This window comes from Perissodus microlepis, chromosome 7 (assembly GCF_051167445.1).
Source record: "Perissodus microlepis isolate ML-2025 ecotype Zambia chromosome 7, ASM5116744v1, whole genome shotgun sequence".
In the NCBI taxonomy this organism is placed as follows: Eukaryota; Metazoa; Chordata; class Actinopteri; order Cichliformes; family Cichlidae; genus Perissodus; species Perissodus microlepis.
Window position 1 is genome coordinate 5329877 of NC_140467.1, and position 21416 is coordinate 5351292.

Here is a 21416-nt window from a genome sequence, read left to right on the forward strand (position 1 = left end):
TCAATGTCTGGCTTATGACTTCTCTTCGCCATATAAATCTGCAGTCCAAGCAAACTGTTGCCGTGTGTCTTTTCTTACAATTTCTTATTTGAGTTTGGTTTGCAGCTTTCACTCCTTTTTACCATTTCAAATACATTTTAAAGCTTTTTCTTATATCCTTTTTGTCCCATGTGTATATTTACATTTCTCTTTTTAAATAGGACATTTATTTTGAGATTCCGGATGTATATCAAATTAATTTCTTGTTTTGTGTTTTTCCAGCAAATTTAGTTTACAAATTCGGTACTCTATAATTGTTATTTGCCTCATTGTGCAAGCCACCATATTGCAATCAGAACACATTTCAGCTTTTGGCACCTTCACTCCAAGACATCATTTAGTGCATATGAATTTATGGAAAAATTGAGAACATCAATATAATATTTACCACACTGACAGTCTTTAATTGCTTGGGATCATAACACTCCCATGGTATTTGTCTTATTCTCAAGAGGACAGTATGAATTCATGTAAGTACAACTTAAATGATTGCAGGGTGATTCTTGCTCCTTATGAGGATTAAAATTGCACGATGTACATTCCTCTGTGGGAATCGTTTATCTTTCTCATGATTGGGAAAATCGAACTGTATAGCCAATTATTATTCTCACTGTCAGTCTCATTACTAAAACCTCTGGACAGTCACTTACATGGGGTAAGCTCAGTGGGAATTAAAGCTGTTAGCAGAGCTAATCTTCGTATCTCTCTTCCTGTCTTGTATGTTGACTTTCATCTTGTCATCACACAGATTCCATCAGACACATTAAAAAAGCTAACATGTAGCGCTTTGTCACCCGCATTCATGTTTAATTTCATTAGCTTATGCTACCTTTATACTCTCTCACCAACTGCTTCTCTGTCCCTCTAAGTCTTGTGAAAACACTGCCTGTTTTATGTGGGAAAGTCAACAAACTGTATCTTTAGAATTTTTGTCCTTTATCAAAAGATGAAGGAAGAAATCTCTGTATATGTTTGTTCTTTGCTTTTCTTGACAACCATCAACCTAGTCGATTTCACACTTGCAAGGACATTAAGTTTGTGGGCATTAGAGTGAAGAATTCTCAAATTTTGGGTAAAAGTTGTCTTTTTATTACAGCTCCAGTCTGTGGTGGGAGGGGCTTACACACAGTGAAATGGAGAGTAAAGGAGAGAGAGTAATGGAGCCATAATTGACAACAAGAAATCGATTTTCACACTGAGCTGAAATTATTAAACTATTAATAATTTGTGTGGGGTGTGAACCCCTCATTTTTAGCTGGTTGTTGATAAAGTGTCACATTCGGGTGTGTAGAAAATGGAGACAGAGGACCCGAACGCAGGACTCGCAGATAGACCGAGAAAGTGCACAGTGTTTATTATAAGACTGGATGAACTTAACATGAATGACTGAACTAGACAGGAGACAATGATGAGGGCTGAGAGAAACTGAGGGCTTAAATAGACTGGATAATGGGGATGACTGGAAACAGGTGAGAACACAGCTGGGATAAATTTAACTAATGAAACAGAGGAAGTAGAACTAAAGCTAATGTACACAGACAGATGACTGACACAATAAAACAGGAAACAGGCATGGAAACTAAACAATGACAAAATGATCAACACTGAGTACACTGACAGAAAGTTTTAAACTTCTTTCTGCCTGTTCCCTTTAAACAAACAGTGTGCAAGCTGAATGAAACTGTATATATATATATATATATATATTAGGGGTGCAACGATACACAAAATTCACGGTTCGGTTCGGTTCGATACTTTGGTGTCACGGTTCGATATTTTTTCGATACAAAAAAAAATGTTCATGCCTTTTTAATTTGTCATTTATTACATTTTCACGGCACATTCCACACCACATCTCTGTGCGTTCATCATTTGTTTGAAGCCAGCTCACCTCCTGCAACCACTTTTCCGAGAATACGTGCTTCTTTTGTGGTTCGGACTCCTGACATTTCTTTGGAGGTGGAGGAACATCACAGTAATTGCTTAAAGGAGCTTCTTCGACATCTTTAAGAGTTCTAAACAAATGTCTGTCCTCCTCCTGAAAATCTTATGTACGCAAACACGCGTTGCAACTTCTTATCTTGTGCGCGTTTTTTATTTTGACAGCGAATGCGCACCTGCGGACCACTTATGTGCAGCCCTGGTTATTTAGCTTGTCATATTGCAGCCACAGAAATTCTTTTGTCCATGAAACCATAAAGCTGCACTTTCTTTTTGCCTTATAGTCTGATTTGTCATAACTTTTCCGTTTTGTGGTAAGCTTTTCTTTGGCTGTCACTTCTTCACCCTGACCTGTCTTATTTGGCTCAGCAGAACTAAAATATATATCCTGCTGCTTTTACACACGCACTCACATAACGCTCAGCGATTCTCTGCGCGATCAACCTCTCACATGTTTAATCTTGCTGCGGGAGATTTCACTTGCTGTCGCTCTCTATACACAGTTCGCGCGATTGCAAAGTGAAAGCAAAAAACAAGCGCAAATTCAAACGCGATTTCAATATGTCACATATTGACAGTGGCTCACCGATGCCAATGACATAATTACCCAGCTACATTTCCGAAAGAATGCAAAAGCATTGCCATATATTTTACCTTCCTACGATAGCCCGACGGGCAGGGCATAGATAGATTTTGGTAGCCCGACTGGAAAAATCGCTAGCCCCGGGACGTTGGGCTAGCGATTTTGCGAGCCCTGTATCTGATTGAGGAATCACTCATCTTTGGAAAAGAGAGTTTATTACAGAGAAATGGCTCTTTCCAAAATAAAAGCTATACTATACGCTTCTTCTGGGCTATATTCTCAGCAGCATATTAAACATACCAGGTCCCCATGAGGAGAATCATGTGCTAACGGCTGTCTAAATGACTCGGGTAAAGTTTGTAGCATGCGTGCTTGTTGTTTTTGTCTGCTACCACTTGTCTTTGCACTAGGATGCTGTTGGAGTAAATGTGCAGTCATATTCGTCGTGTTCCCACTAGTGCTGTCAGGGTAAATCTCGTTGAAATGACGTTAACGCCACAACACGGCAAATCTCCGTTAACGAGCTACCGCGGATCGCCCCGTGCATGGGGCTGGACGGCCAACACGCTAACGAGCTAACTGCGCTAACACACTAGCTCCCACCCATGTAATTGAGCATTGCGTGGCACATCCAACATACTGTTTTACTTTAGTCCATGGCGCGCTTACCTCCAGGGTCATACGTCACATGAAAACCAAAATAGTTCCAAACGCCAGATCTGAATGAGGGTGGGGGAGGTTCAAATTGCTATGTTGCAAGGAGAGCTTAACTTCTGTCTCGCTAGCTTGCCCTGCGCTCAGTGAATCTGCGTTCGACTACTCCGCCTAGGCTGCACTGTCGAGCGCAGATCCACTGAGCGCTCAACACAGATCCATTGAGCGCTCAACACAGACAGCATCGTCAGAAGGAAAGTTGATAAAATAAATGAAAAATTTTGTATTGTTCGATACATATGCGTACCGAACCGAAAGCACTGTATCGAACGGTTCAATATCGATACGAGTATCGTTGCACCCCTAAAATATATATATAGATATCTATATATATATAGATATATATAGATATATATATATATAGATATAGATATAGATATATATATATAGATAGATATAGATATAGATATATATATATAGATAGATATAGATATATATCTATATCTATATATATATAGATATATATATATATATTCCATTTTATGTATTAGAATTCTGTATAGAAACAGATTGTTTTTAATTTGTATGTAACTATTTGATTAGTTCAGAGTTTTCACACTTGTTGCGCTCACTGAGTCATTCATGTCTGGCACTTCATTGCTTTGGTCTTTTCTAGTAAACATTTTTTAATCCAAATTACCTGCACACCCATTTTTATTTATTTTTCTTTATGTAGCTGCAGTGTGAACAAGGGGCTGGGGTTTTTTGTCATGTACATTTGCCTTGATTTGAAACCTGTGTGATTTTTAGTGTGACTAACTAGTTTCCCCTCAGAGCACACATTGAATCGCTGTAGACACAATCACTACAACATCCCCGTAATTGCTATGGATATTGGACTCATTTGTCTATTGGAAATGTCTGGTCTAAGAGACTTTGGTTAATGTATAATTTAACTGAGAAAATTAAACACCCCGTCTCTGTATCCACCTCTTCATCTCCCTTTGAATGTTGTCCCTTCATCCCCAGGCAAAACAAGATGATATGACGTGGAAAAACAAGCCACTGTTTTCATGTCACTGACTGGGAATGGAAAGTGGCATTTATCCTCTAGAATGTAAATATTTAGCTCTGTTTACTTGTCAATTGAAATAAGAGTATAATCATTCATGGGCTTAAATCTTTGTTTTCATGGTTTTTAGTGTTTTACTTAGTTTTTTGGCTGTCTGCATCCTGGTCAGCTTTCATTTTATGAAGTTTGTGCAACAGTATCAGCAAAGCATCAAAACACCAGCAGTCCTTTGTTTCTGCTATGCTCTTTTGGGGAGATATTTGTTCAGAGCCTGTCAGGAGTCTCTCCTTGATGCTCTGCTGCCAGGCGCTTGTCAATGGGCAGCACCACAGCTCCACAGTACTTTCAATTACTGCCAGTGTTAAAATTCACACTTTCTCTCTTCCGACCAAAGCAACTTTTCTTGCATCTCATCAGTATAGGCAATATTTCCTTGCCTTTTCTTTCACCTCACATATGATCCCTCTGCTTCCAACGCACTTGTGTCATTATTAAAATTAGATCTTTCATTGTTAACATTTAAAACATTTACAGGAAATTATGAAGGCTACTCCAGGAAAACTAAAACATGTGGTGTAGACACAAAATATGTTTAAAAATGAAATACATTTGTTTAAAAGTCACGTTAAGTGTAACAAAAAATGAAACCTGCACTATTTAATACATTTCCATGAGACTCGTATTCGTATTAATATTATCATTTTTGGCTTGTTAGCAGCCTGTCAGTCTCAGTGCAGTCGTAGTTGCTATGGCCAAACAGTTGTCTGGCAACAGAAACACAGTCAGGTCAATGAAAGCACCTGTGCTTTGTTCTGGCTTTCATTCAAACTTGTAACAAATGGTTTGTCAGGTTTATTAATTATCGTCCTAATAGGAAGAATTACGTCTGTTTCTTTTACTTCAGTAATAAAAACCAAGCTTTCTCGTACTATATAAGAACCTGAAAAGAATGCACAGCGTGATTTCAGAGCTATTTTCCTAATGGATATAATAGGGCCTGCTTACCACAGCCTTTTTGTTGAGCTGCTTTCGTCTCCATCCATTTATGATTAAATTATAACCCTGGGCAGTTAACAAAGGACACATAAAAACAAACAAGCCTTCCTAAGATAATATATTATTTGCCATCCTCTATCTCTGTTCTAGCCTTGACCCATTTCTCAGTGCTTTCTGTCTGACAGTTCGACTTGGACAACAATCAATGTATGTTATTGTAACCACTCATGTTACATCATATTAGGTCATTTGCATATTTAAACAACAAGTAATTATTTAAAATTGCATGACAAAAAATTGCATGGTGGGATGACAGGTGTTTACTTTAATTACACAAATATTATGTAGAAGTAGTAATGTTTAATAGGCATTGATCTGTAAATAACTGGATATGAGTAACTTTAGCCTATTATATTATATCAGAATAATGATAAGAAACTTAGTTTTAAATAGCATTAATATCACTTTGACCTTCAGATCAATCTTTTGAACTCAAAGAAGAGGTCAGAGGTTAAATGTGGCATGACATTTAAAATCTTTATACGGTGCTTTTTATATGTTGACAGTACACACCACATTTCTTTTAATGTTTAAGTTAGAAGGTTTTTAATCAATTTTCAACCAATAAATCATTGAGTTAATCTTGAAGACCTTGGTAGATGTAAACCAAATTTTCATGAATTGTTTATGTGACTCCATTCTACACCTCTACAAAGTTTTATCAGAATACATTTAAAACTTTTCGAGCTATTGTATTTATAGGCAGAATGATGCCTATGAATACAAATTCTACCAAAAACATTAAATCCTTGGTGGAGCTAAGATTTGCAAATCTCATAAACCAATATTTAATTTACAATAGAATACAGAAAACATATCAGATGTTTAAAACATTTTACTACTTCATGAAAAATGTTAGCTCATTTGGAGTTTGATGACAGAAACATGTCTACACACACCCAACTCTGGAACAAGGGGCAACGGAAAGCTGGAAAAGGAAACTGTGCTCAAAAGAAACAGCTGGAGGAACATTTTGCAGATGATTAGGTTAACTGGCAACAGGTCAGCAACATGTTAGAGTATAAAATAGTATCTTAGAGAGGCAGAATTAGTACTATAGATGGGCCTGAGGATCACCAGTCTGCAAAACACTGTGTCTACTAATTGTGTGCCAACTTCAGGATAATGTTCCTTGACATAAAATTGCAAAGACGTTGAATGTCTCATCTTCTGCAGTACATAATAACATCAAAAGATAAGGAGAAACTGAAAAATCTCTCTGCACAAGGGACAAGGCCGAAAATCAATATGGGACGTCAGACCCTGTGATCTTCAGGCCATCAGGCAGCACTGCATTAAAAACAGCCATGATCCTGTCGTGGAAATCACTGCGTGGGCTCAGGGTCACTTCCAGAAATCGCTGTCTGTGAGCAAATTCACTGTGCCATCCACCAATGCTGGTTAAAGCTCCATCGTGTAAAGCTTGCTTAAAATGTCAAATGAATTGAAATTTGAAATTCTTTTTTGAAAACATGATCGTCACATCTTCCTTGACTAAAGAAGAGTTGTTATCAGCAGTCACTTCAAAAGCCTGTGTATTAGTACCTATGGAATTGGCAACTTGCACATCTGGTTAAGGCACCATCAGTGCTGAAAGTTGAAAAAAAGTTAGTTACAGGTTTTAGAGCAGCATATACTCCAATCAAGACTGTGTTTTTCTTTAGGGAAGTCCTTGCATATTTCAGCAAGATGCTGCTAAACTGAATAGTCCAACTATTACAAGAGAATGGCTTTGTAGTAGATGAGTGCCGAACTGGCTTTGCATGCATTCAAGAATACATCATGAAATGAAAAATTATGACAAAGAAGACCCAGGACTGCTGAGCAGCGAAAAGAATGGGATAACATTCCTCCTCCAGCAGTCCAGCAAACTGGTCTGCTAAGTTCCCAGATGCTTACAAACTGTTGTTAACAGAAAAGAGGATTAAACGTAATAGTAATCTTTTTTTTTTTAGATATGTTGCCACCATCAAATTTAAGTGAGCTAATATTTTTTTTAATTTACAAATTTCATATGCTTTCTGTGTTTGTTGTGAATGATATATGGGTTCATAAGATTTGCAAATCATTACATTTTGTGTTTATTTTACACATCATCCCAACTTTTTTGGAATTGGGGTTGCAAATAACATCAGAGTAGTCCCGCTCTCTTCTTGCCTTTTCGCCTTAGGCAGGCTTCATCAGGCTTGTTAACATCTGTCTTGTTCTGCTGTGTACGACATGGAGGAAACGAGAGATGAGCTATACAAAGAACACAATGAACCTCTTTGTCCTCAGTCGAACAAATGGAAATTGACAACCTTTTAAATGTACCAAGGTGAGCTAGTACTAGCATAAAAGTCATTATTCGCAAGAATAAATCAAACAAATAAAGTGCTTAATTTCTGTTAATTTTATTTGACCACAAATCTCAAGTGGTTTGTATGTACACTTGAAGCGGTCAGTTATTTTCACTATGTCATTTCTACTTGTGTGTCACATTAACAAAACAACTTTTTATCGATAGAGCGTTGAGCTCTGGTGCAACTGATTGAATTAAGGTAACAAATACAGCAGCCAGCAGTCAGTCTTCTCAGAAGCAATAAACTCCTAATCATTGAATGATAAAAACAAATAACAAAAGCTGTGTGTGTTATTCGGTTTGGTATCAAACCATACACTAAGAAGGATTAAAACCCTCTTTTGATCATCAGATTGAAAACAGAATCAAACCTTTATATATCAGTCGGTGGTCTAGCCTGTGTGAAACAACACTGCCTGTTGTTCATTGTCATTTTGTTTCCACTGTTGGTACTTTTTATTATTTCCCCTTGGATATTGATTTTTTTCTCCCCTTTTCTTTTGAACTTGCAGGGCTAGTGAGCGCACCTCTGCTTTTTCCTGCTGTTTCCTGTCAAAAGTGTTTTAAAGTAAACACACCTGTACACACAAGACACACTACATTTACGCTTTCATAAAAGATGCTGTGTGTCTCCACACATGCACACGCACACTCGCTGGGTTGGAGGAATTCATTAGCAAATATATGAGGTCAGCCAATGAACAAAAGTTCACATATTTAGAAAGTGGGCCCTGCAGGAGCACAAGTGTTGTGTGCCTCATCTTCACTTAAGGCTGATGACACATCAGCGGTGCTGTGCTCCACTGAGCTCTGGAAAGGGTTGTGTTGACATTCTTCCTAAACGCACTGCTGAAACACGCTCCGAGCCACAAGTCAAAGCATCAACTGTCATTGTCTCTCATTTTAAATTTCACAACATCTTTCGCTTGCAGCTTTGACCTGTAAAGCTGAGCCATTTTGAATTGCATTTCTTTGGCGAAAACAAACGGGTCTGTTTTTTTGTTGTTTTTCATTATACATTCCAGAAATGCAGCTACGCAGTTACAGCCTACAGTGAAACAAAGTGGCGAGACGCAGAAAAAGAGCTCCAAAATAAGACTGTGACATGTGATTAAAAGTAATGCGAAAAAGGAAAGTAAACCTTGAAATAGGATTGATTCATGTATTTTTTAGTGTTGAATGGATGATCACTCGAGTTTTGCTGTGTGTTCTGGCGTGTAAGAATAACAGAAAGGTTGGCTGCACTTTACACTGAATATGTGGTGTCCACTTTTTTTTTTTGTCCCTCCTGGAGTTGGGTTGTGGAGCCTTCTGGCTTGACCTTGAAGATGATCACCCTGAAATGACAACAAGATAGTGAAGCCTTTGCTGGCCTGCTGGGCCACCCCCTGGTGCTTTTCTGCATGATGTTACCCTGTGTCCTTATTTATTGTTCTTTAATGCACTACATGCACTTCTGCGGCTATGTGTGTTTCTGAAACAATGCTTTATTGGCGTGTATCATTTGCATACAGTATACAGTGCTGTGAAAAAGCATTTGCTGCCTTTCTGATTTTGTACTTTTTGTATATATGTCACAAGTTTTAGATCCACAACATATTTTAATAATAGATAAATATAACCCGAATAAATACAAAGTGCTGTTTTTAAATGGTGATTTTATGTTTTAAGGGAAAAAATATTCAACCCTCTAGTGTGTCTGAATTAAAACACTTCTGCAAAGGAGAGTGGGCCGAAAACTTCTCCACAGCCTTGTGAAAGACTCATCGGTAGTTATCGGAAATGCTTGACGCTTGCAGTTCTTGCTGCCAAAGGTGGCAGAACCAGTTATTAGGTTAAAGTGATAAATGGTAAATGGACTGGTACTTATATGCACTTTTCTACTCAATTTGAGCACTCGAAGTGCTTTCTTACTCCAAATCTCATTCACACGAATGCTTTTTTTTCTATGCCTAAGCACTTTTAACTTTCACGCTCTCAGAGGCAACTTGGGGTTCTGCATCCTGCCCGAGGATACGTCAACATCCAGGTTCTAGGAGCCAACTTTATTTAAAAGCTTAGTTTTTATTTATCTGGGTTAATTTTGCCAAATATGTGACAAATAGCCAGAAAAAAAGGAACAAATACGGTAGAGGGAGAAACACTGTTTCGCAGCACTGTAGATGTTGTAAATGCCTTTCTAATTTCAGAAGTTGGTGCTACACTCAGCACTTCATTTGTGATAAAATGCCCTAAAATCCAAAACAGTGTGCATGTTTTTATGCCGTGCATACACTGGGGGCATTTGCATAAGCCTGAGGAGGGTGTTTATATTTGTATTCTCAAGCTGAGGGTTGGAAAATGACCTGTCTCCTGTGATTATATCCTTGGTAACTAGAAGTGACGAGGTAATTGTGAAATCTATTTAAAAGAATTGTAGCTTGCCTCTCTGTCTCTTTCTCATCCCCTTTTTATTTCTCTCTCTCGCTGCTGTTTTCAGGTCATTACTACATCGTTTTTCTACACCTACTCATCCCCGTCTTATCCATACAGCCATGTTGTCTCTTTGTTCATGGTCTATTTTCTTTGTTTGTTGTTTTCCTCTTGTTTCCTTTCTTTGCTTACACCTTTTGTAAGGATGTATATGTCCTATATTCTTTATTCTGTTTCCTCTTCTGTCTTCAACTATGTGTGTTTATACAAAAACCCTGCTTCAGATCGATCCTGTGATGTTGTTAAGATCAATAACACAGAGTGTCACAGCTCAGGCAGCAAAGAGTGATGGACGATTTCTGCTCGCCGTATACTTTGAACATGTTGGCATTTAGTTTTCTCGCTCAGTCCCTTTTCTCTCACTCTCTGCTCTCACACACAGTGGCGTCCGTTCCTGCCTGGTCTGAAATATGAAGTGATAGACTCGGCCTACATCTCCCTCTACACAGGTAAGAGCAATTCATCAAATTCGTGTCATCTTGTCGTGGAATCTAATAATTTCATGATTAATGTTTTGTATTTATTGGCATTTACACACTGGACTTTGTTAATAGAAAATCTGCTGAAAATGCTCAGCTGAGAGCTTGCCAAAAGGAAAGGCTCAATCATGCCTATTTAAACCAAAATGTTCTTCTGTGGGTTCACTGCAGATGTCAGTTTGAGAACACAGCATGTATTCCCTACGTGCGGCTAAAGAGAAGTTTCAGGATCTAATAGGTGATCTATTTTCTTCCATAGGTGTCATTCTTAGCAGAAATGAGAACACTATCTCCAGAGTAGATGTCTAACCTTTATAGCTCCAAGAATGGTAATGTGTCACAAAGATTCAGCATCGTTAACAGGGGGAAATGCCAGCTGCACAGAAAATGATGTGTGGAGTTGTCATCTTGGGCAAAGCTGCAGTGTTATGTGGATGCATGCCAAATCCTGTCTTCTTGTTTATGACAAGCTGTGACAGAGAGGAATGAAGCCTCGTACCATATATGAGGTCACCTGCTGGATTCGAGCATTACCATCTCCTCATCTGTCTCCCGTCCTCCACCCATCCATCCCTTCTCCTCCCTCATGTCATTCTGCCTCCCTCAGTTGTTTTTTCCATTCACTCACTCTGGAAATTATTTAATAATCCTTCCTGTTTGAGCAAAAACATGCATCTCTTTGCTCTGGGACACCAGTTAAAGTTGTAGGACTTTGATTCTGCAATCAGTGTTGCATTGTATAAGTGGAATACTTGCACATATATTTAGAGATATTTTGTTATGTACCTGAAGAAATATCCCAAGCTATTTTTATGTCTTTCATTGTGCCACGCTTCCCTCTGCTCATGCGAGTGTTTTTCTGTCTATAGTTTCAAAATAATTTCTTACTGGCACAACCCGAATTGGAAGCTTCATTTGTGTAATAATGCCACAGATTATCTTTCATAATTTAAGTGAAAAAACACCAAAGATGCAGTCAACTTAGTTGCTATAAATGTGTAAAGTTAAACAAGCATTTTTTCTTTGGTTTCCTTTGTTTTTGTTGCAAAGATCCATCTCAATATCTCTGCTGCATATAAATGAATGCTGTGGCTTTGATGATAATACAAATATATGAAAAATGATGCAAATTTTTCACAGGAAGAAAAAGGGGTTCCATTGTTTTGCTGATCAACGAGCCCTTTAGTCAACATTTGCAAGACTTGTGTGTAGTAAAACCCAGCAATGTGATCAACAGATATCTTATTGTTTGGGAAAAAAAGAGAGAAAGATGGTGGACACAATTCACCCTCCTGAGGATAAAAATTATGCTGACCACCATGTTAATTATAAAGCACTTTTCCCATCAGGCATTGCCACTGACATGCCATTAATCACGCGTGCGCTCTCCTCCTACCCTGTTATCGATTGGTATAATTATGACTCGGCTCTGTTCTGCTTTTGTTTGCTTCAACTTTTTTCTGATCCTTCACTTCAGCTTTTGTTAGTGTTCTCCTCCTCTTCCTCTGCTTCCTTTGTGCCATCTCCCCTCTGCTTCTCCTTCTGTCTCTTCCTAGCTCAGTCGCCACCTCGTCATAGATGGTAGCGATTTTGCTGTAATTGTGACACAAATCATATCTTCTTTTAAACATTGAATATCAAATTTGTCCATTGTGAGGAGCATAAAAAAGGAAATGAGATAAAGAATCTTCCTCTTTTCCGCTGACTCTAACTTAATGTCTCTTCGCTGCTTTTTTTCCAGATGAGTCCAATCTGAAGATGAACAGTGTGGACCACATCCCTCAGACCTTGGCCAGTCACATCCGTCTCCCAGAGGAGACACAGCCTCAGGGTCTGGAGGGAGGCCGTACCATCCTGCATGGAGCTGATATGCTGAAGCCGGATCCCAGGGACACCTTCTATAGCAGTAAATCTGCCATTCATCATTTCAGGCTGTCCTCTTTCTCTGTCTTCATCCTGATTTTCTGGCCTGTCGTTTTCTCTAAATGCCTGATTGTCTGGCTCGATTGTCTGCAGCTGTCATCTTAGCTGTATTCAGACTGTAATTTCATCCAGTAGGCTGTGTTCCATTTTTTCTGGATTTTCCTGCTTTTTTTCATCACTCACCTATCTGACTCTTAGATTTTTATTTATTCATTTATTTAAGTGTTCTATACACACATTGGTTTGGCCTAGTTGTTGAATAACTGCCTGCCTCTTCCTCTTTCTGTCACTCTCTGTCTCTTCTCAGCCCCTATGATTGATCCCTCTCGACTGGAAAACGTTCTTCCGGCCTGTCTTTACTCTCCAACCTATGTAGTCAAAGATTTCCCCATTGCCAGATACCAGGGCCTGCAGTTCGTAAGTCACTTTCCATCTGGGTCACAAAAAGAGTGATGCTTTTGTTCGAATCAGCTTTTATTTTTCGACAGTCAGCTGTTGCTAAAAGTAGACTAGAGGGGTCATCAGAAATGTGACCAGATATGGTAGTGGCCCTTTAAAAGTATTCCCAGTGTAATATCCCGATCAACTGCGCAGCAAACAGAGAAGCTACATCTGTGCTGATTTGGATATCGCCACTGCATCTCTCCCTTTGTGTCAGGCACAGCATGAACAAAGTAAGTGGAGGACAGTGTTGAGCACTGCTCCCCCCTTTAGGGCAGCACAGGTTACTGCAACATCTGCAAAGATGAACGATAACTGGTATGAGAGAGAGATGCAAGTTACACAGCGAATCCATTTCAGATTAGACAAGAATGACCTTAACAAAATGCAGCATTATATAAAGTGACTGGTTGTAATTAAACACTGTCACAAAGTGCACATAGTTTAACCTAACTTTTCCTCCTGTCACTGTTTTCTGGGGTGATTGCATTTTTGATTGACATGTCTCTGTTTATCAGGTCTATCTGTCTTTCGTCTACCCTAATGACTTCACGCGCCTCACCCACATGGAGCGAGAAAACAAGTGTTTCTACAGAGAGTCCCCTATCTACTTGGAGAAGTAAGGGCATTATTACTTTTATCTCTTAGGGAGGTATGGGAACATTTGTCTTTGTCTTGTATATATGAGCGCGTACACTGATTATGCAGAATAAGTGTTCAAGTGTCTGTGAATCTGATGGCAGTGATTCATGTGACCCCTCACTAAGAGATTAAGTGTATTATGCTGCAAGGCACATTGAAACTTCAACCTTCTGTTAATGCATGTGGCCGTGTGTTTGTGTGCCTGTGCTGCCTCTTGTTTTGTCTGCCAGGTTTGGTTTCTACAAATATATGAAGATGGATGAGGAAGAAGATGACAGGCCGTTCTTCTTCCCGAACCCAGATGGTAACTAATAATGAGCAAACACATGCACCCACCCGCACACGTACAGACTCTCATTCAACTTTAAGTCTCTTTCGTGTCCCCAGATTTCCTAGAGGAGGAGGAGGTGGTAGATACAGAGGATGAGGCAGAGATTGTTGGCACACAGTCACCCAAGAAGCCCTCTTATCCAAGCCAGACCAGCCATACTTCAAATCCCTCCTATCGGCAATCAAAGTCTGAGCCCACACCAGCTGGCCGAGACAAGGAGAAAGAGAAGGAGGATCCTAATGATGAAGAAGATGAGGGCCCAGTCAACAGTATCATACAGCACAGAGAAAGGAGGCATTTTCCTCGCAGAGACAGACAGATGGATAGGGATTTGGACAGAGACTGGGGGAGAGATCATACAAGGGAGAATATGAGAAAGGACACGGGGAAGAGACTTGAAAACATCGAAGCAAGGGTTCTTCAGCCTGATATCGAAAGCGTGGTTAGGGGTCGCTCTCTGTCCTGGGTCCACACTGATTCTGCAGAACTAGACCCTGCCAGGAAAGGCGGAGGAACAGGTGGCGGAGAAGACAGGGGAGTTGACACACGGACTAAACTCAGCAAGTCTTCTCTTCTCTTTCGCCAAAAGTCGTCCCTCTCTGCCCTTGCTAGCCGAGCCAGGCAGATCCTCAGCAACTCTGCACATGGCAACAACCTCCACGATAGGCGTCCCGGGAGCAAAAAAGAGAAGAGGGAGGAGAACAAGATCTACATCACCAGGCCCAAGCCTGCAAGGGAGAGAGAGAAGGAGAGGGAGCAGCGGCGAGAGAGGAGGGACGAGAGGGCATCTCGCCACCCTAGAGAGGTTTTCCCAGGAGTCTTTTTGTATCAGACTGGAAAGACCACCAGGCTAGTAAACCTGGGTGCCAGGAGACGTGGTGGGGGAGGCGTAACAGGAAGTAGGAGTCTGATTAGTGCGCCTCAGCTCTGGCCTAACCCCCCTATAAAAGAAGGTAAGGCTTCTCCTCACAATGGAAGCACCAACACACACAATGAAAGTGTGGTAAAGTCTTCTAACAAGGCAACAGGGGCAAAACAGCCAGAGAAAAGCAAAAGCAAAGGAGAGCACCGGGATTTAAAGACTACTATCATGGCTGACCCACCCAGTAAAGAACACCACCTAATCGAACCGTCCTCTCACCGCGGTCCCCCTCATCCCTCTGTTACCCCACCAAGATTTAACTTTACAGACAACACAATCCAAGGTCAATCACGGGTTACTTCTTACCTGCGAACCTCAGAGATTACAGAGTCCCAGCAGCAGCCAGACCCCAACCCTCCAGATATCGACCAAGATACAAACCACTCTAATCCTGATCCCGACCCTGACCCCGAGCCAGAGCCAGAGGAGGGTGAAATGTCAGATTACAGCTACGAGGAGGTGGAGGCTCGACCAGGTTGGGCAGAGGAGAGCATTAACTGGCAGAGGACTTTCTCAGTCAATCCGATGGACTTTGAGCTTCTGCGCTCTGACTGGAATGACTTGCGCTGTAATGTGTCTGGGAACCTGCAGCTAGCAGAGAGCGAGGTGGTGGACGTGCTGGCACAGTACATGGAGAAACTCAATGAGCGCAATGGGGGGTAAGCATGGCAAAATGAAATAAAACACAGAAGGTCTATGTTTCCCTGCATCCTTGTTAGTTTAGGTGTGGTACTTATGCTAATCGTTATATAAAGCAAAAGGTAATTTTGCTGCAACATATTGCTCATGTCCTGGTGCTTTGAAGTCTTGCTCTCAGTCTTCAGTATGCTGATTACAATTTTCTTCAGTAGTTCTTGCAAACCTCGATGTTATTTGTGTGAAGTAGCTTCTCTGTTGTTATGTTCATCATCCATGCTAAATTCAATGCGCCACAGATAATGAGAATCAGCTTTTTTGAAGTGGTTTGTACACACAAACAATAATTAATCCACTTGTGCCAATGATGTAAAACATTGTATTCTATATGTGCAACCTCTCTGTGTATTTTCAATATTTTCTGTCTGTCTGCTCTAGGATCTACACCCTGTTGCGAATTATCAACGTTGAAAAGCGGCGTGACTCGGCAAGAGGGAATCGGTACCTCGTGGAGCTGGAGCTTATGGAGAGAGGACGTAGCGTGATACGCCTTTCAGAATACATTTACCTGCTGCTACACCGCAGCAAGCAGGGGGGGGAAAGTTTAGAGAACACAGACTCTGCCCCTGCCTCAGCACCAGCTTCGGCCCTCTCCACTGCCACTCCCAACCTCACCACCCCACCGCCTCCTCCTCCTCCCACCAAGTCGTCTGGCCGAGCAGCAGCAACACCCTGGAGCACTGCATATGCTAAGCCCCTGCTATGCCAGCCAGTCATGCTCCAATGGAGGAAAGATGTCATGGTACACTTTGTGGTCCCAGGTGAGTCAAAAGTTAATCCAGGGCAGATTCAGCATCCTTCAGATGAATAATTTATTTGCCTATACTTTCTTTGTTTTCTCAACTTGCTGTCCTTTTCCCTTTGGTATTACTGTTCTTCAGTAAAAAACCAAGCTCGCTGGGTGCAGCAGTTCATCTCTGACATGGAAAATCTTCACCGGCAGACAAAAGATGACAATTTCAGCATCATTATTGTGGATTTTGAGAGCGAAGATATGGACGTGGAGCAGGCACTTCGAGAGAGCAGTGTGCCAAGGTGTGTGCATGCGACACGAGGAGCTGTGTGCTGTGACTTTTAATATTTTAAAGGCTGCCGCGCCTTATATATATTTGTGTTTTGGCAGATATGAGTATCTTAGGAGAGAAGGCAACTTTGAGCGCTCGGCAGGACTGCAGATGGGAGTGGACACTATTGAGGTCAGTGAAACAAGCGCACAAAGAGAAGACGACAATATGTGAGCTGGCAGGCAAAAGCCACTCACTGAAGGTCAGACGCTTGCACGGACCACATGACCTTTACTGGCTGATGGACAGGCAGAAAGAACACTCATGCATAATGAATGAATCACAGCGAGGTTGGTCTGTCATGGACTGTGGATCTCGCCCTTATCTCCAAGCCTCCTACTGCCTTCCTTGGCTCTCTCGCACAGAGTCCAGCTGTGGTTGACAGGGAATTCCTTAGACAGATAGCCGCATATCCTCTGTCATATGTATGCCATAGCTGTCACATCCACTCCCTCTCACAGGTTATTTGTGTGCATGTGCCCTTACACCATTCTGTGGCTGTCTCTGTCTCGCACGCATGCATACCCACCCATGGGAGAATGGAACAGCTGGAAGTCTGGACAGACGTTGATCCGTCAGTTGACTGTCAGTGCTGTCATGGTGGGATGACAGGACTGTCACTCATATCTAAATAACCTATGGGCTGTTGACGTGACGACAACCCACTCATGCCGAGCACAGACCTAAAGAGAGCTTCTGCTCTCGTTAATCCTAAAAGCCCATGTAAAAAGCGGTAAAGCGCATGTGAACATCCGCTTGTCTTGCACCAGCTTACACACACAAAAATCAGACACTTCTTTTGCCCGGTAGAAAGAAGGATTTTGATATCATTTGGATGTAGCAAACATACTTGAGCATTTCTTTGCATTTTCTCCCACAGGACAGTCACAGCATCGTATTCCTGTGTGACCTGCACATCCATTTCCCTCTCAACATCTTGGAAAGCATCAGGAAGCACTGCGTGGAGGGACGCCTTGCTTTTGCTCCCATTGTCATGAGACTCAGCTGTGGTAGTTCACCACAGGAGCCCGATGGTAACACACAAAAAATACACGTGTTACATATTAACAAAGGCTTAGTTTGAAGGGGCACTGAAACTCATTCCCCAGTTACGGTGATATATATGATTTTTATTTTATATGTGTAGTAAATATACTTTTTGAAGTACAATCATGTGTAGGCATCAGATTTTCCTGTTGCTGCACCATCAAACTGTATGACTCAGTGCTTTTCTTTTGTCTCTAAGGTTACTGGGAGGTAAACGGCTTTGGCCTGTTTGGAATTTATAAATCAGATTTTGATAAAATTGGAGGGATGAACACAGAAGAGTTCAAAGACCGCTGGGGTGGAGAGGATTGGGAACTGTTGGACAGGTAGCTCTGCAACATAAACACTCTTAAAGCATGTATGACACAGAGTGAACAAACTAGTGAACATCTAATTTAACCTCAAAAGCTACGTAAAAGCAGTGCATGTTGTAAAAAATGTCCCTGTGTTTTGTAAAAGTTTATATTATTAGTGAAAGTGCAGCTCAGGAAGGGAAGATCAAAAGAAGCTTTAAAAAGCTGAACATTTATGTTTATAGTGATCAGGAAATTATCTTTTAAATTGTAATTTTTCAATGTTAGTCCTTTAATCTGCATTGTGGCAGAGGAAATTATAGCTGTAGCAATTTCAAAACTTGAGCTAAAGAAACCGAAGATTATTATGTATTCATGCGGTATCAGAATAAAACAATTTTCTGACTTGGAAAAAAAAGACCTTACCTGACTTAAAAGAAGTAATTTAAAGCAAGGACACACTTATCAACGTGTTGTTTAAACGCTCAAGGTAATAAAATACAGCGTACCTTCATTCTAATGTTCATGTTGTTCATGTCCAAATTCTCATTTAGAAGTACACGAACACATGAAAATCAGGGTTATCAGCTTATATGCAGGGTTATCTTTTAGTGTAGAAGTGTATTTGCAATATGATCTGAGACAAAAAAAGAAACTTCTCTCTGTCTCTCTCGTTCGTTAGGGTCCTGCAGAACGGTTTGGAAGTAGAAAGACTACGCTTGAGGAACTTCTTTCACTACTACCACTCCAAGAGAGGCATGTGGAATGCCCAAAACAAAAAAACTCCCAAGGGATAGCGCAGCCTGTTGGTCAGAGGATCCTAAACGTACCTGCAGACCCACTGTGTGTGTGAGAGAGAGACCTGTCGGAGCTCGCTCACTGCCTGAATTCTGCCTTTTCGAAACAGGCTCCTTTCAGGGACTCCTCGGACCCTGTTGTGTATTTGTCTGTACGAGGAAACTGATTCCAAATTTGAAATTTGGAGGCGTGCTTTTTACGCAGACGGACCTGAGTCATCACTTTGCCTCACTGACTGAACTACTGTACAGAGAGAAGAGTTATTTTTATTCTCCTTCTCTCTGTCCTTTTTGGTGCAATGTTTTCAGACAGACTGGAAAGCAGAGAGCGTGTGTGTTTGTATGTGTGGGTATGTATATATAGGTGTGTGGGTGTGTTGCCATGACGGAAAGCACCCTTTTTTTTCTAACACGGAGATGTGAAGACAACCTAAGATCTTTTTGCTAACATGCTCTCACGCGGGAGCCTAATAGAATGTGTGTCAACGTGTTGATAAGACGATTCAGACGCAGGGTTGTAGCTCAAGTAGAGGAACACTTTGTTTGATAAAGCAGTACATCAACTTCTACCTGTTAAATATCATTGACTAGAATGACTGAGGTGCTGAACTCCTCTTTGTATCTGATATTATAAACCACAGAAAGTTTTCCGTTCAGAAAAAGCCCTTTCTCAAACAGATACATCCCTTTCTGCCCCTCTTTCTCCTTCTGTATCACCTTTTTTTATTCCTTTCTTTATCCTTTTCCTTGTCATGCTAACTTGTGTGTTTGTATCTGTTTGTAATATTATTTTATAATGTCAATTTTAAAATAGAGCATTTATAATAATGCAAGCTATTGGTTATGACTTGATTTGTTTTAAGTGATGAGGGGTTTTTCTTATTTTGTTTTAACAAGGGACTTTTATTTATCTGGACTAAGCATGTGCTTACATTTGGCATGCTATTCCTGTTCAATAACACTGAATTTGTGAGCATTTCAGATCTACTGACAGATTTTTTTGTTTGTAAACTTCATTTCTCGTATTAAAATCCCACAGAGACGGGGAATGCTTGGCTGTCGAAAATACAGATACTCTTCTGTTTGAGCTTGTTTTAAGCGCTAACAGAAGGGAGACCAGTTCATGTGTGGGACACGGTGGTGCAAGGCATGGCTGTTTCACAAATGTGTGCCTTTATCAGGGTTTGGCTGCAGGCAGTTTTTAAGCTACTTTAATGACTGACGAGGGCCGGGACAAACAGAAATACAACGGTATTTATCAGCAGGCTGTAATGTCAGTGTAAATTCAGATATACTGTAAAAAGAGGAAAATCATGTTCTCTTTAAAGGATCATAGAAGTGTCACTGTTTATTGTATTATCTCAAAAGAAAGGACAGGTTTGATTGAGGTTTTAGTGATACGAAGTGGAAGGAGAATCGTTAAGAATGACTACTGAGTGGGAACAGAGGGTGTGATAAAGAGTCACTGGCAGCTGCAGTCCAGTAGGACCCCACCTGCTCCCATTATTTTGGCTGGAGGCCGGGCTCCTAATGCCTTCTGTTTATGCAACATGGCACTTATATTGAGGAAGAGTGGCTGGAGGGCTCTTGGCTGGACATGTATATGGATGAACACTAACTATCTGTTATTGACTATATGATTGTCAAAATGCCCTCTAGACCTTTTTTGCCTCTACAGAAAAAAAAGGTCTACACTGTACATCATTTTGCATTCACATGGGACTATTTAAAATAAAGGAAACACATTAATATAAGAATATATATATATAGATATATATATATATATATATATATATGAAACATTTACAAAATGAAAAATAAGTATACATTCCGAGGTAATTTCTGTGAAATTGTTTTGTAGAGAAAAGGTTTTAAGAATGTATTGTACTTTTATTTTCATTTGTTGTTTGTTTGTTTGTTTTTTGTTTTTGCAAATAAACTTTTATCCTTACATCTGGATAATATTTTAGTTTTTTTGTTGTGCGTTTATTTATGTTTTTGGAACCCTGGTCTCAATACAGAAAAAGTGACACAAAAGTAAAATAAAAATGTTATTTGTTTTTCTGACCACACGGTGGTGCTCGTCCCACACGGGCCGTGAAGTGGTAAAATGGAGACATGGAAATAACATTGCTCAACATATTTTGAGCAGAGGTAGGGTGATTCATTGCCAGAGAAATAAAGCTTACTACAGCTGACTTTTCCAGTTTTCAATTATTTCACGATTTTTTTTTTTTAAATGAACATCTATTTGTCAATATAAAGGATAAATAACATTTTCCCATTGCTATATTTTCTGTAAACTATAGTGTTCGAAGGATTTGCAAATTATAGCTTTTTGTTATTATTTATATGCTACACATTTGTTTTTGGGAAATCTACATGAACAAAACAGCCAGAGTATTACACATGAATTTGTCTGGGAAACATTACTACTTTCAATACGCTACGATGACGTCAGTCAGGTGATGAAGCTTCCTCCGAGGAAAAATGGTTTCTAATACATCCAGAGAACTCATTGTGCATTGATCACATATGAGTGATATGTGAGAAGTGAAACATCATGACGCTACCATTAAAAAACTTCCCAGCAGAACTGACATTTAATCATTGACACGGTTGC

At 40.3% G+C, this 21416-nt stretch overlaps 1 protein-coding gene across 1 annotated transcript in view; it reads left to right on the plus strand.

The window, feature by feature from the left end:
• b4galnt4a (beta-1,4-N-acetyl-galactosaminyl transferase 4a) overlaps positions 1–20991 on the plus strand; it is a 145595-nt gene extending 124604 nt beyond the window's left edge. Inside the window, exons 9-20 of the mRNA XM_084932971.1 lie at positions 10541–10607; positions 12379–12543; positions 12868–12977; positions 13520–13620; positions 13874–13947; positions 14031–15555; positions 15971–16353; positions 16474–16627; positions 16716–16788; positions 17537–17690; positions 17903–18029; positions 18679–20991. Of these exons, the coding sequence (XP_084789097.1) occupies positions 10541–10607; positions 12379–12543; positions 12868–12977; positions 13520–13620; positions 13874–13947; positions 14031–15555; positions 15971–16353; positions 16474–16627; positions 16716–16788; positions 17537–17690; positions 17903–18029; positions 18679–18793 (3048 nt within the window). The 3' untranslated portion in view covers positions 18794–20991. The remainder of the gene's footprint in view (positions 1–10540; positions 10608–12378; positions 12544–12867; positions 12978–13519; positions 13621–13873; positions 13948–14030; positions 15556–15970; positions 16354–16473; positions 16628–16715; positions 16789–17536; positions 17691–17902; positions 18030–18678) is intronic.
• Positions 20992–21416: the final 425 nt, after the last annotated feature.